The sequence below is a fragment of the Austrofundulus limnaeus genome, unplaced genomic scaffold, assembly GCF_001266775.1.
Source record: "Austrofundulus limnaeus strain Quisiro unplaced genomic scaffold, Austrofundulus_limnaeus-1.0 Scaffold93, whole genome shotgun sequence".
Lineage (NCBI taxonomy): Eukaryota > Metazoa > Chordata > Actinopteri > Cyprinodontiformes > Rivulidae > Austrofundulus > Austrofundulus limnaeus.
The window spans coordinates 553556-568316 of NW_013952495.1; the positions used below are offsets into that span (position 1 = coordinate 553556).

Here is a 14761-nt window from a genome sequence, read left to right on the forward strand (position 1 = left end):
AAATGTCAAATCCATTTATTCATGCAAATCAAAAGTGAACATAAAAAGAAACTGTAGGGGATTACAGGTGAGGAAATCCATGTCTGTTACTGACGCTTTTACACTGAAAATCCCGAACCACAAAATGTCAGAACATGTGTACAGTTACTGCACTCAGGGTGATGGTGTGATGGAAACACAGCTAACAGGGTCTAATACTCAGTTTGGAATAAAAGTGTGAAGAATCTGATCTACGCTTGTTGAAACCACAATAACAAGACTGCAAGTTAACACCAAACTACAGATAAACTACATGGAAACCTCTATCTGAAGGTGAAGGACGACACCAGTCTCAAACCCGCTCCTCCTTTTCTCTCCACTAACAGCCCAGTCCGCTCATGGACCCGATCCGGTCCAGTTTCAAGCCAAAGCATCCTCTGTTCCAGCCCCTCCGGGAGCGCTCTGGTTCTGCTCGCCTCTGGCTGGCCAGGGCCCCCTTCAGCAGCCGGAGCCAGGGGGTCTCGGGCTGCGTCTGAACGTCGGCCCACTTGGGGAACTCTGCCGCTTTGACCCCGGAGGAGGCATTGGACTGCTCCTCCGTCGTGTCGCTGTTTAACATGTTCTCCAGGTCATCCAGAGTCAGGAGGTCATTGTGGCGCTCCAGAAACTCCTCCAGAAACTGCACAGCAGAGAGAGAGAGAAAAAAATCAAATAAAACAGTCAGGGTGCGTACAAGGAGGAATAATTCAATCAGTAGAACATTTCATCCTCCTCCACTCTTCATCCACCCTGAATTCTCTTACTTTCAGCCACCACACACACACACACACACACACACACACACACACACACACACACTACCTGCGCAGCATCGGGAGAAGGATGCAGAGCACGAGCCTCAGAGACCTCAAAGGGAGTCAGGAGGAGCAGGGTGACACAAAGCAGCACAGGACGCAGCATCGCAGCAGAGACGAGGAGCGGAGGAGCTGGAAACGACGGCAAAGATTCCAACACTGACACAAATACAGAGGAAAACATTAGTCATTTCAGAACAAATCCATCCATTTTTAAAATTATGACACTAGAACGATGTAGCGTTGAATCAGCTGGTCATCTTTGGTGATTTATGTTGTGTATGTACACATTTTGTGCAATTTCCTAGATTTAAATTTTAGTTTTGCTGATGTAAAAAACAAATTTCTGATTTATGCAAACTGAATAGATTAAAAAAAGTTTTTTTTAAAGATTTATATGATAATCTTTTGAGATTTTATACAAAAAAAAGGAAACAAGTAGATTAATTTATGCTGAATGTGGCTGACAGACAAGCATACATTGGTCCGTAATAATTTATTTAAAAGCTAATGTACCTAAACAAAAGTGCAACAAAAGTATTTAAAAATATTTTTTTAGTAATAAAACTGATGTGGGGTTAGTAGAGGGTCAGCAATTTTTATAAATATTTTGGTTGCACTTAAAATAGCATAAATCTAAATAAATGAATTTCAACAATGAACTCAAACTGCCAAGAAAATGCAAGCAAGAAATCGTTCATCTTTTACCAAGTTTACACTAATATCCAACAGGTCTTAATGAAGTTAAAAGATGCTTTAAATTACTGTCGAATAAAAAATTTAAATAAAATTTAAAGGAGCTCACCTGTTTGCTGAGGTCTGGTCTCTCTTAAAGCTTTGTGTGTGTGTTCTTCTCACAGACTCTTCATCTCCCACCTTCTGAGTCTCTCAGCTTCCTCTCACTTGTTGGCACCTGCTGGGAGCATCGGTTTCTCACTCGGCTGGCTCCTCCTCCTCCTCGCTTTCACAGTGATGGAATTGGGAGGATGATGATGATGGTCTTCCTCTGGCAGAGGCTGAATGCTGGGGCATCAGCGGAGATGATGCAGAGGTTTTGTACAGTCGGAGACATGCCCCCCCCACCCACTGTCCACATCATCTCTTCCTCCTCCTCATCTTCTTTTCTTTGGAGTGATGTCATAGCCTCGGGGAGACGGATTGTCATTGCCAAGGTGACTGTGTGCGGTGAGGACTCTGCAAACCAAACTTAAGCCAGCGTGTGCTGCACCGGCCAAGGTCAAAGGTCGGCAAGGACCTCACCACCGTGACGCGCAAAATCCCAGGTAGACCGTCTGGAAAAAGTGAGTCGTTCCAGTCAGGACATAATCTGAATTACATATTTTCCCACCTGGTACCTATTGCTCATTAAGCATATTAGCCTCCTTTTCTCCCATCGACGCTGAAGTTGTTCCCAGCATGCACTAGCCTCCCCTCTCTGTTGGGTAAGTTACAGTCTGTCAGTGCCATCTGCTCCATGTACCCCCTGTCGCCAAATTACAACACTACCAGGAGCTGCGTGATCCAACACACCGACCTTAAAGTTCAACCACTGATTTTTTTTTAAAGTAAACAGAAATCTGTCATTAGAAACAATCAGTGATTCTCCACTTTGCTCACTGACTTCTGATAAATGAGCTCAAATCACCGCCTTCATTTAACTCAATTTCTCCTCAGATAAATATACATTTAGCCGGCTGTTGCAAGTGTCTTTACATAACATCAGTCACACATACAGAAAATGCACCCTTCTCATCTTTTTGGAGAGGACGTGTGGGAGAGGACGTAGGAGAAAAGGGAGAGAGAGATTAGTGAGGAGTGGGGGTTTGAACTACAGTCCATGTGATGTCGGTGGAGTGTTGGAGGAAAAGCAGGCAACAGAGAGTAGGAGGAGAATAGGAGGGAGGAAAAAATAAATAAAAAACCCAGCAGGCGGAGAGCGGAGGGACATCTACAAAAGAGATTGATTACAGGAGAACAGAGACTGCCAGCTAGGCAACGGCAAACGCATCAGGCGGTGAAAAAAAACAACAAAAACAAAGACTGTAAATAACATGCAAACACAGCTGTGAGACATACAAAGAAAGTGTTCCACCTCTGGGAAAGATTGAACTCCGATATAAAAGAAAATAGGAGAAAGGCAAACTAAAGGAAGTGGAGCTGAAGGAGGGCAGTAATGCTGTCTGAACAAGCTGTGGCGACCCTTTAAACAGCGCTGTCCAAACACAAAAACACAAGCAGACATTCAACCTGCCTGCAGTCATCGTACAAATTTACAGGAGATAACCCAGCAGAGACACACAACCCTCACATGAGAGGGTTTTTCAGCGTGAAGAAGCAAAACGGAGAAATACAGACACAAAAATTAAAAGCAGGTTTATTAAGTTTTATGAAGTCATTAGATTACATCTTGTGACTTCACTAAAGTTTGGTACTAGTCACCAACATCAGTTAAAATATACAAATAAAAAAAGATTTAAAAACAAAATAAAAAGTTAAGCATTTCATTAAAATATAAAGACAAATAAAAGACAGAAAAAGACAAGAAGAGATTTCAGTTTCTGAGACGAGTTCGTCGAGAGGATCGTGCGATCGGTGTCGTCACTTTAGGAGTCTCATGTTCTGCCAATACAGCATCTAATATTAAAAACAAAACACAAACAAGATAATCTAGTGTGGATTTGAACCAGACAAGTGACCAGGACCAATAATTTAAAAAAGCTCCAGCTTTTTTTTTTTAGATTTTCTTTTCAAGTCAAAGTCTGTTTACAGTTTCTCACGGTTGAGTTCCCTCGGTCACAATTAACAATTAAAAAGAGCTCCACGTCTACCAAACACCAGAGACATTTTAGTAAACAGGTAAGACTTGACAGAAATTAAAAACTAATTAGTTGCGGGTCAATTTTTTTTTGTCATCAGAGGAAAAAGACCAAATGAAAATATTGGAGCGGACGCGTAAGATTGTCAAAAGACATCTAATTATATATAAAAACTGTTCACATGAAAGTTTGGTATACAAGATTTTTCAGCAAAGGTGTTTTTTTTTTCTTAAACCAACACCTTCAGGTTTTGGATTAGTGCTACTTCACAGCACAACTCACTATCTGAGAACAACCCAGATTAAAATCTTAAAGCGTCTCAGGAAGCTGCCTGCAGAGGCACCGGTCTGACGACTCTGAACGTCGTATTGATCTGAACTGATGACTGCTTACAAACAAAACACCAATTGGAAAATTACAATTGAAGAACCGTTTTTCTTGTCATCCAATTAACTAAACTCAGGGGGTTGTTTAATGAGGTGACAAAATGATCAAAAGCAATGAATTAGTCAGTTTTTGAGTTGGAAAAAACGCACAAAGGACATTTTCTGACATCCAGTTTGAACATGATGCATTTGGTTTGTTCCGTTTGTTTTTAATTTGAACAAACATTTTTCACAAATATCTATACGAAAATGTACAACTGTAAAGGGCTTAAATGTTTTATTATCAAATAAAAATATTTACTCTTTGAACATATGTAGATACACAGAGAAAAATACAATAAAATATTGATACATACAAATGAATGAATCTAGACTTACCTTCCTCATCTTCCTCTTCATCACTGCTGAAGGTGATGGTGGGTTTCCTGGACCTGTGAGATTTCCGAGGAGTAACAAAGCTGTTGTCACCTTGGCTGGAAACTGAAGACTTAGACTGACCTGCTGGGGGATAAGAAGAAAATTATTAGATGTTAAACAAAAGTTGTTGTTTTTTTCCCCCCAAAGAGGAAACCTCAGAATCTGTGAATCTTGACCTCTCTTTGATTTCTTCTGGCCTCTGGTGGGCAGAGGAGTACGTGCGGTCTTCTTCTCAGTGGATCCTCCTTTTTGGTTCTCCTCATCCATCTCAGGACTTTCCACGTTCTCCAAGCCTCGAGTGTGAACTGCTGTCAGACGCTTTTCAAACTCATCAACCTGAGCCTGAAACAGTTCATCATAAATAAATACATAAAATTGATTTACCTTCGAAGAATTACAGAAAATAAACAACAAATCTGCTTTAAAAGGGGAAGTTTGCGACACCTTAAACTGAAGTTTGGCTCCTCGACGGAGCTTGGCGGTGATGGACAGCAGGGGCTGGTAGACTCCAGGTTCGGTCAGTTTGTCACTGTAACACTCCCAACATTCCTGCAGCCTCTTAAAACCACGCTCACACATTGATAGCAGAGACAGGGACACGGCCACGTCGCACCACTGCCGCTCCGTCCTGAGCATAAAAAACGAGTTTGAAGGATTAGAAAATAAAACCGATTAGCAGCAGCAGAATGCACAGAAATTCAAGAGCCTGAAGAAAAAAAGCTCATTACTCGTAAACATTGCAGAGTCCTGACATTTGGTCCAAATCTCATTTACCAGGAACCTTTTATGTCTAAATTCACTTTGCCATTATGAAATATAAAATGTCCTTCCTTTGAGCTCTGTGTAGGGATGAAGAATGAGTCAGAGGCTGAAGCCGGGCCAGCCCTGCCATTGCATTTACTTTCACAAACTATTCAAGAAGACCGTTTCCATGACAAAACCAGTGAATAGGAAGATGTCAGGGAACATGATGGGTGAAGTGAACTGTGAACTTGATTTAATTGTCAAACTCAAAACGCCCACTAATTACCCACACGCCCACCCACCCCCAACATCTCAAACAATGTAACAGGAAAAGGCTCAGATTTAGCAGTGAAACTATTGTGAGAAGAAAAATAAAAGTAAAATAAAATATGCAGGTTGGAGCTTTTATCATAAAAATGATGGATAATATACTCACTTGGCAGTCCTAAAGCGCTGGCAGAGTTTCTCTACCAGAGACTCAGTTTGTCTTTCTTTAGTGATGTAGGAGAACAGTTGTCTGAAAACAAACAAAAACTTCTAATAAACCTGAAATCACATCTGTTTGAAACCTTCACTGCAGTACATTAGTTTGACCAGATCTTGTGGGAGCAGGGAGTGAATGAACAGGTTGTGTGTGCAGCTGGGTGACTCACTTCATGATGGTGTTGAAGTCCTCTGAGCTCATGCCCCTCTCTGGATCAGACAGCCGGCTGATGATGTCTGGGAGCAAGTTGTAGATGGCGTTGTCCTGATGGGTAACACAAGAAGAGGAGTTTAAAAACCCTTCATGAGGTACGGTTTTCCATCACAGCTCCTGAACGTGTGTGTGTGTGTGTGTGTGTGTCAGCACCTTTGTGGCCAGCTCATTGAAGAAGTTCAGAGCCAGGCTGGAGATGTGCGGCTCTGGGTCAATTAGCAGCACGGCCACTTCGCTGACTTGACCCTTGACCTTGAGCACATCCTTCAGCACCAACTGAGTAAGAACTGTCACAGCTGTCTGCCTCACTGAAGGGACCTCATCACTCAGCCTGAAATACAAAAAATTATGAAAACATTACTGGCTGGTCGGTTTCTTTGAAACATTTCAACTGTAAAGGATGTTCTGCCACTCAGGTTGTTTGATAAAGCAACAATCAGTAAAACGTGCATTTTAAAAACGTGTTAAACTACCACCACTTCAAAAAATAAACAGCAGTTAGCCATGCCTGTGCACTTCATCCATTACTAAGTAGGATATTGAAGATGCAGCAGCTGCTACAACCAGCTTGTTGTTGCTCCCAATTTAGATTCTGAGTGAGAATGCTCTATTATATTTACACAAATTTCTATTAAATTGCACAAATATCTTTAAAGGGAAAATATGTAAAATCAACTTCTTTTGAGCTTTATATCATGTTATAACGTTATCCCCTTATCAAAAATATACACAGAGCTTTGCTTTGACCTATTCATGCATGTTTGAGAAATCCTGTAATGTCTTGGGTAGCTATTCAGGAGAACAAAAACAACCGGTTGGCCCTAGAACCACCTTTTAGATTTAGCTCCTCCTCTGGGCAAATACCTGGTGAAACTGAGCCTCTGCAGAGCTCGTAATATTTCTCAGTTCAGTCCTTTTCAGATTATAAAATGCCTTGGAGGAAATGTATTTTCAGATGACATGGTTCTTAAGAAATGGTTTGATTTCATTTTTGGAAGTAACCCTTCCAAAAAAAAATAATAAAATAAATAAAAATAAATAAATAAATAAAAATAAAAATAAAAAATAAAAAATGAACTGGTTTAGAAACAGCTGTGATACGAAGACAAATTTATTTTTTATTTATACATAAAAAGATTTATCATAATGAATGAAGGTGAAATGCCTGAGAAACACATAATATTGGCCCTTTAAGGTTTGTTAAATATGGCAGCTGTGGTTCGATTCCAACCACATGTTGAAGTACCCACAGGATATATAAATGTAGTAGAGTGCTGTATGATCATGGATATTGGTTGAGTAGCCTGGTTGGCTAGAAAGGCACTATAGATGCATTCAATTTATCATTTGACTTACTTTTAGTGAAAAATACATACTGGTCAGAACACTAAAATAAAATCAGTGTAGCACGTTGTTCAGCAGCTGCTTTGTTTTCAAAAGATCTGCTTTGGCTATGAAAAAACAACTCACATCACATCACTTTCTATTAACAAACCAAGAGAAAAACTTAATATAAATACTTTGTTTAAAGGGATTCCCGATAAGTTGTAACATTAGACTTTATATGATAAACATGTACTTTAACTGTAAAATAAAGACTGTAAAAATACTGTAGGATGTTTAGTTTTATAATTTTTAAACTAAAAGTTTTAAAATATATTACACGGACGGGGCCATTTTATTTACATGCTAAACATTCTGGGTAAATGATGACATCAACTAGGTCATCGGTGCGAGGCTGCTAGGGAGCTATATCCACCCTGAAGTTTAATCTTGGACAATATCTGATGATCGACTCTTTTAAATGAAACCAGAGAGCGTTGACAGAGAGGAGAAGGTAGAAATGACTCAACCTGTAACTGAAAATATGGATGGAAGAACCTCAGCTTAGCCTGCTAGCTTTAGCGTTAGCCCCGACGCTATCACCATATATATGTATTAGCTCAGCGCTAAACATTCTCCTCTCGTCACTGAGGTCCTCCATCCACATGACAGAGAGGGGAACGTAAAAATGACTCAGCCTGCAACTGAAAATATAGATGGAGGACCTCAGTTTAGCTTGTTTGTCATGCTAGCGCCGAGCTAATACAAATAAGGCAATATAGCGTGGGCGCTAGCGCAAAGGCTAACAGGCTAAGCTAAGGTTCTTCTTCCATGAAGCAGCTCGGTTGTCCTCCATCTGTATTTTCAGTTACAGGCTGAGTCATTTCTACCTTCTCCTCTCTGTCAACGCTCTCTGGTTTCATTTAAAAGAGTCGATCATCAGATATTGTCCAAGATTAACCTTCAGGATGGATTTAGCTCGCTAGCAGCCTCGCACCGATGACCTAGTTGATGTCATCATTTACCCAGAATGTTTTGCGTGTAAATAAAATGGCTCTGTCCGTATTAAAATATTTTTAAAAAAATTTACAAAACTAAACATCCTACAGTACTTTTACAGTCTTGATTTTACAGTTAAAATAAATGTTTATCAAATAAAGTTTAATGTTACACTAATCGTGGATCCCTTTAAGTATATATGAGCCAATATCAGCATTTTCCCCCTACAACCACAGATAATCTGAAATTCAAAGCAACAATTAAATATCTTGGACAGTCCTGAGAGTTAGATGAAATCTTTGAAACTGACCAATTGACAATATTTCCAGCTGGCTGAAAACGACGGGCTGCCTAAAAAAAACGGCAAATTCATTTCTAGAAGCACGTGATTAATGCGATGACTAAACAGGAAAGCAAAACATGACTTGTCATCCAAGGTTTCGTTCAGCCCCAGTTGCTAATTAAAAAAATACTATAACCGTCCAAAACTTTTACTGAAGCCAAACAATTGCAGCCTCGTCTCACAGATGCGGTCCTGACAGGTTGGGGCAGGGCAATCCAAGGCCAATTAAGATTCACCTTCTCCCAAAAAGTGCCAAACAAAAGAAACTCATTAACCATTTCTCATTTGTGCCAGAGAGCAGAACTCCTGGCAGAGGATCACACACTTGTACACGCTACTTCTACATGCCAGTGCGAAGGCTTACAACAGTAATGAACAGAGTAATTAATTCTTAATGCGCTTATCAGGAGGCACCAGGGCAGCAGCCTGGAGAACAGTGGAGGTGTTGGTGTGTGGGAGACAATTAGGGAAYGCTAAAAAAATGCTTATCGTGGAGAAAACACTACAAGGGTGGCGACGCATTACAAAAGAAAAAATGTTTCACGTGTCCAGAATGCCTCAATGTGAACATTATCTTCCATTATAATTAAAACTTCATCAAACAGACCAAATGCAGCTTCTCAGCAAGCTGCAGAAAACTAGAGGAACAGGCTTTTAAAACAAAAAAAGGTGGCTACGAGCTTAAACCTCTGCAAATGTCACATTCAGCCCAAAAATAATTCCTGTCGACTGGCTGTGTAATTACAAGACAACACTCATTGGTTCCGCTCACATTCTATCAAACACCAGTAATTAAGCCGTTTGGTGTCTTTTAGTGCCCTTTCCTGGCGTGGTCTGAGGCTCCACCCAAGTTCACAAACAGTGAACTTGTAGTGAATATATTTTTTTGAAAAGCATGATGATATTTGTAGTTCCCGTGGCAACGGCAGAGGTCAGAACTCGTGGCGCATCATGGGAGTTTGCCAACATATAGATCATCTGGAAGTTTGTTTCCGCTCCCCATTAGAAAGTCGTGATGAGAGTAAACTTTTCCCATCATGTGGCTCAGTGGAGCGTTCTGACAGTGGCAACACTTCAGTGGTTGAGAGGACCGTCACGCTGAGACGTGGTGGTGGGACTTCGATAGAGATGGCTCGAGTTTGTGAGGATGGTGGGGAGGAGAGGGGTGGGGGAGGCTGACTGAAACGAGATTTTCGCTTACAGTACACCCACTCAGCTGAGCCAGTGCAGCCTTTTTCTCCAGACGTTTAATGAAACCAACATTTCTAAGGATGATTTGGTGATGTGCAACTAGAAAATGATTGTGTGTAGTGGAGAATGAAAATGAGTTAAAAACTAGAACAGTTAACTGTACATTACTGGGAAGTTTGAACTGAATATGACCGTACTTTACCTTGCATAGAGATTCTGTGTCCAGGGCTCCAGGATATTTGGGAAACGAACTGTTAGGTCCCCCAGAGCTATAATGGCATTGGCCCTGACCACAGGGAGAGTGGCTCGTTCCAGCACCGTAAACATGAGGCGGATATTTTCTTCACACACTGATGGGCTGAGAGGAGAAAAACATTAAATTTATTCTTACAAATTATGTATTTTTATTGTGAGGGAAAGTGATTGAGCATCCACGCAGGAAGACACATCTTGTAGTTGTGTAAAAACGGTTTCCTGAAGAGGAAATTTGTTTTTATTAAGGTAAAATCAAAAAGACAATAGTAAAATTATGAAAATTGGGTTAGGAATTGTCAAAGAAAAAATACRAAACCTCAATAAGTAATCTGGGGACACTTCAGTGGGTTTAAAAAGGTTTTGAGTAACAAGGCCAGGCAGACTACATGACTATATTAAATTATTTCTTCTCTCATCAATGCAAGTATTGTATAACTTCTTCTATAGTTATTATATGCTTTAAGGATTACTGAGTGCAACTTCTATCTGAAACTGAAAAAAGTGAGTAAAAAATTAGCAAAAATGTAAACTTTTTTTTTCATGTTTTGTTTGTTTAGATGGTATAAATTCTCACTTACAAGGAAGCTGCTATGACTAGCAGTCAGCTTGATTCCTTAATAAAATTTACCCATGATTGTCCAACCTGACTAGTGTCTGCTGCAGGTAAGTTACTGACAGCTCTTAAAGCCTACACAGTTCCTCTTCAAATAAACTGAACTATTTATTTTGGTAGCTGACATTTTAATATATAAAAAGAAAAGTTTTTCCATTCATGTTTGTTTTTGGTAACTCAGCCTTGCAGCTAGACATTTTTACCTTATCATCATGTATTGAGAGAGTGCCAGACATGCAGCAGTGGTGAGCTGAGGGTGGGAATAACGTCCTGGGGAGCTGCAGACTTTCACCAGCAAAGGAAGGAAAGCACTCAGCAGATTCTCCTCTAAGCAGATCAAGAAGTAATGATTTCAGATCAACATATAAAAGATAGCATTGCAGTATTTTAAATGCAGAAAGAGTTCAGCTCTTATTTACCAGCTAGTAATTCTGTTTCACAGATTTTTCTGATGAGTTCAGCTTCTGTATCTTCGGCAGAGGCACCGATCAGCCCAAGCTCCTCTTCCATAGCACTTTCATTGGTCACCTGTTGTAAAAAAACAGTACACAAGTCTCATACACAACAATCCTGAATACTTTGTCTATTAGGTATTTAAATGTCTGTGAATAGACTCAGAGGAATATTTAACTGACACCTGAATGTCAGATTTAGACATTTTTATGTTGCCTGGATGTCAAGCTAATAAGGACTATTTCCTTGACCACTGAGGTGTCCAGCTGTGGTGCTTGACACTTCTATGTTAATGGTTTATCAATTTAAAGACTGGACAAGCGATGGACAGACAGGGCCAAACTATAAAATACCTCATATTAGAATGGGCATATGAGCAGGCTACACTAATTAGCATACATAGGTTTAAAATTCACCTAAATGGCAAAAAACTGGAGCCAAAATAGTCTTCATTTAAGACAGTGGTTCCCAACCTTTTTAAACTTGTGTACCCACTGAGCCATTTTGTTATACCACTAGTACCCCCTCTGTCAAATGTAATGATTCTCTAAAACTATGAACAGCTGATTATTAAATGAAAATTATTTAACCCCCTAGAACGTTAAATTCTTGGGCATTTTATTCATTTCAATTCAAATTAAACAAAGATAAAAACATTGCCTTGAAAGTGAATAAGTAATTAAATAAACCAGGTAATGGCAGGTGAAATGGCAGTGGTGTCCAAAATACATCAAATACCCCCAAATGAGCAAAGTCCATGAGATTCTGTGCTTTATACAGGATTCCATTTTGTGTCAGTTTCTTGATTCCATTTGAATTTTCCACATTGCATAAATCATAGGGCCCTACATATCTCAGTCCCATTTTTATTTATTTTTTTTACACACTTGGGAAATTTTTCCACGTACCTACTGTAATATGCTTGTGTATCCCTGGTTGGGAATCACTAATCTATGAGACAGTTTTGATCATTTTTACCTTTTTCTTCAGTCTACTCTTTAAAAGGGCTAATAGTACCCAAAAGAATATTTTAAAAAGCTTGATGCTGTAATTAAAAATATTAAACAAATAACCGCAACGATGTGGGCTGGAAGAGTAAACGATCAGCTGTCTCACGACGCTCTACTCTCTAAGTGATTTCCTGTGGGCGCCTGCTGCTCTCGTATTCAGTTTCTGCTTAATTGCTCATAATTTGTTCACGACTTACACATGGGTTAAACACAGCGACTAAACCTCTTTTGTTTTTAMACAAAATGAAAAGCACACATTTAAGCACTGAAGCCTTAAATCATTCATGACAGAGATATGTGAGTTGAGCAGTTTTTTTCCTGTGCTGTTCTTTGAGTATTTCAAGTTTCCAAGAGAAAAAAGTGAAAAGATAAATAAATAAATCAAAATAAATGAGCAAAGAACAACTTCCGATGGTAATTGAGGGAACATTTATCTTCCTTTCTCCTGATGGGATGAACAATTATGTGCCATTACTCATCAAACTGTCACTAAAATTAATCCAATCATCAAGCCAACCTGCTGAGACWCCTTCTGATTGTCTAAATGCTTCACCACACCGCAGGCTGTTTGGGATCATGTTTTATCTTTAAGTAACAATAAAAAATACATTTAATTGACAGTAACACATACTATGGTGTACCAACACTTTCAGGCTGAAAATTAAAAGCAGATTTGTGCCTACATCTGATCTGACTCCAGGAACAACATGAAATGAACCAGAATGTGAATATTTCAAACTAATGGACTGTCAGCTCCTAAAAACAATGACATCTTATTAAACAGGAGCAATATTTCAATGAAAAGTAGAAAATATTCACATCAAAGTATGGTAATCCTTCATGTTTGCATTTGATTTTCCAACTAAATTCACAAAAACATTTGACTCAAACAGTGCAGCTGCACTAAAACAATTTACATTTACAACATAAACTTTATTTTGAAGGCCTTTTAATGCGAGAAAAATCTCTAATAATGTTAGTAGTTGCCAGCTTRCTGTGGTGGAGTGGTTAGGGGAGTCGTCCTGGAACCGGAAGGTTGCCGGTTCGATCCCCCGTCCAGTCGACTCACTTGTGGTGTCCTTAGGCAAGACACCTTATCCGCCTTGCCTACTGATGGTGGTCAGAGGGTCCGGTGGCACCTGTGTATGGCAGCCTCGCCTCTGTCAGTGTGCCCCAGGGCAGCTGTGGCTACAATGTAGTTTGCCATCATCAGTGTGTGAATGTGTGTGTGTGAATGGGTGAATGTCTGTAGTGTGAAGCGTTTTGAGTGTCCTGGATGGATAGAAAGGCGCTATATAAATACAGTCCATTTACCATTTACATAGTATTGCTGCATTGTTATGGTTCACTTGTGCAAGCGAAGAAAAACTATTGACTGCAGCTGTCAGTATTGCACACACGATGCGATTTTACACCAATGTCAGGCGTTTTCATAAACCTGCACTTTGAAACCTGGATTTTAAAAGCTTTAGTGTCAGAGACAAAGACTTCTGTTGTTTGCACGAAAAGCTGAAATGCAGTGGAAATTCTAAGGTTTCACTTAAAAACAGCATCATGTAAACAGGGTCTATCTCTAAGGCAGTTTATTTATTGGGGCAGGGGTTCCCAAACTTGTCGTGCCATGGCCCCCCAAACAGCATTAGCTTCTGACCAGGGACMTGCCCCTGCAAACCCACAAACAATGCTACAAAATGTGTAAAGAAACATCAACTGTTGGAATGTTTTCACTCACTTATTAATTATTACATTTGTTTAGCAGAATAATTTTAATAATATGTTTTAAACACCATTATATTCCCACAAAAAAAAACTGTCAAATTGTTGATGAGAACAAAATAAAACTAGAAGCACTCGGAGAGTGCAAACCTCTGCCAAGACCAATTTCCCCAATCCTGTAATAGAGTAAATGTGCAAATGCAGAGATGGAAATGCATTTGCCGATGAAGTTCAGACGTAGCAAATATTTAAGCAGGCAGAATGCATGGGATTTCTTCCCGGTGGAGTCCAATGTGGAAAAAGCAAAAGTCAGACTCGTCACCCGACGTTAATCATCATCAAACTGGTCTCGGATTAAGCTCCTAAGTCAGGGCTATTCAACTAAACTGCTCCGGGGGCCACAGTTACTGCAGGTCAACAGCTTAGGGGCTGGACATCCAGCAATTAAGTTTAATATGTATATAAAGCAAGTATTACAAAGATCTGTTACCTTAGTTTATTTTGCTGCATTTAATCATGATTACAACATACAGAACCCTATAAAAGTAGTGATAAATAAACAATATCAAAAACTTGCCAAATTTTTAAACCAATTTTATTTTTACTTTGATAGTTTTATCTTCAACTGCTTGTCATTTTAACTGTCTTTAGTGTGCATAGAAATGGTTTTTACCAGCTTGTAGGCAAGATTGTGACGGTTGTGTAGATATCAAACATGTCTTTGTGTAACTAAAAGAACGTAAAGTAATTAAAGTAGAAACTGGGGGGTTTGAGCTTAAGAGATGAATGAACCAATAGGAGGGTTTCACGTGACGTCACGATGCAGTGCCACTAGAGCGCGAAGTTTGGATGGAGGTCGGAAGTGAAAAAGTGGAGGATCTGCTATCTGAAAACAAGCCCATATCTTGTGTAGTTTACGAGTGCTCCACTCATTCTAACTGAATTAATAATAAATAATTATACAC

General features: G+C 39.6%; 2 protein-coding genes across 3 annotated transcripts in view; both read right to left on the reverse strand.

Annotated features, from left to right (window-relative positions):
• On the reverse strand, positions 1-2484 carry nppcl (natriuretic peptide C-like). The gene is made up of 3 exons (XM_014012590.1): positions 1639-2484; positions 841-992; positions 1-658 (listed from the first exon to the last, which is right to left on the reverse strand). The coding sequence occupies exons 2-3, from the start codon at positions 937-939 to the stop codon at positions 359-361; spliced, it is 399 nt and encodes a 132-aa protein (XP_013868044.1). The 5' UTR covers positions 940-992; positions 1639-2484; the 3' UTR covers positions 1-358.
• A 697-nt stretch (positions 2485-3181) lies between these two features.
• ncapd2 (non-SMC condensin I complex, subunit D2) overlaps positions 3182-14761 on the reverse strand; it is a 29106-nt gene continuing 17526 nt past the window's right edge. Inside the window, exons 23-32 of one of the 2 annotated variants that reach the window (XM_014012586.1) lie at positions 11037-11145; positions 10821-10944; positions 9952-10107; positions 6047-6224; positions 5850-5944; positions 5633-5713; positions 4897-5080; positions 4629-4794; positions 4414-4536; positions 3182-3467 (exon numbers count right to left, since the gene is read on the reverse strand). In XM_014012586.1, the coding sequence (XP_013868040.1) occupies positions 3385-3467; positions 4414-4536; positions 4629-4794; positions 4897-5080; positions 5633-5713; positions 5850-5944; positions 6047-6224; positions 9952-10107; positions 10821-10944; positions 11037-11145 (1299 nt within the window). In that variant the 3' untranslated portion in view covers positions 3182-3384. The remainder of the gene's footprint in view (positions 3468-4413; positions 4537-4628; positions 4795-4896; positions 5081-5632; positions 5714-5849; positions 5945-6046; positions 6225-9951; positions 10108-10820; positions 10945-11036; positions 11146-14761) is intronic. The other variant, XM_014012588.1, reaches the window with a different exon arrangement.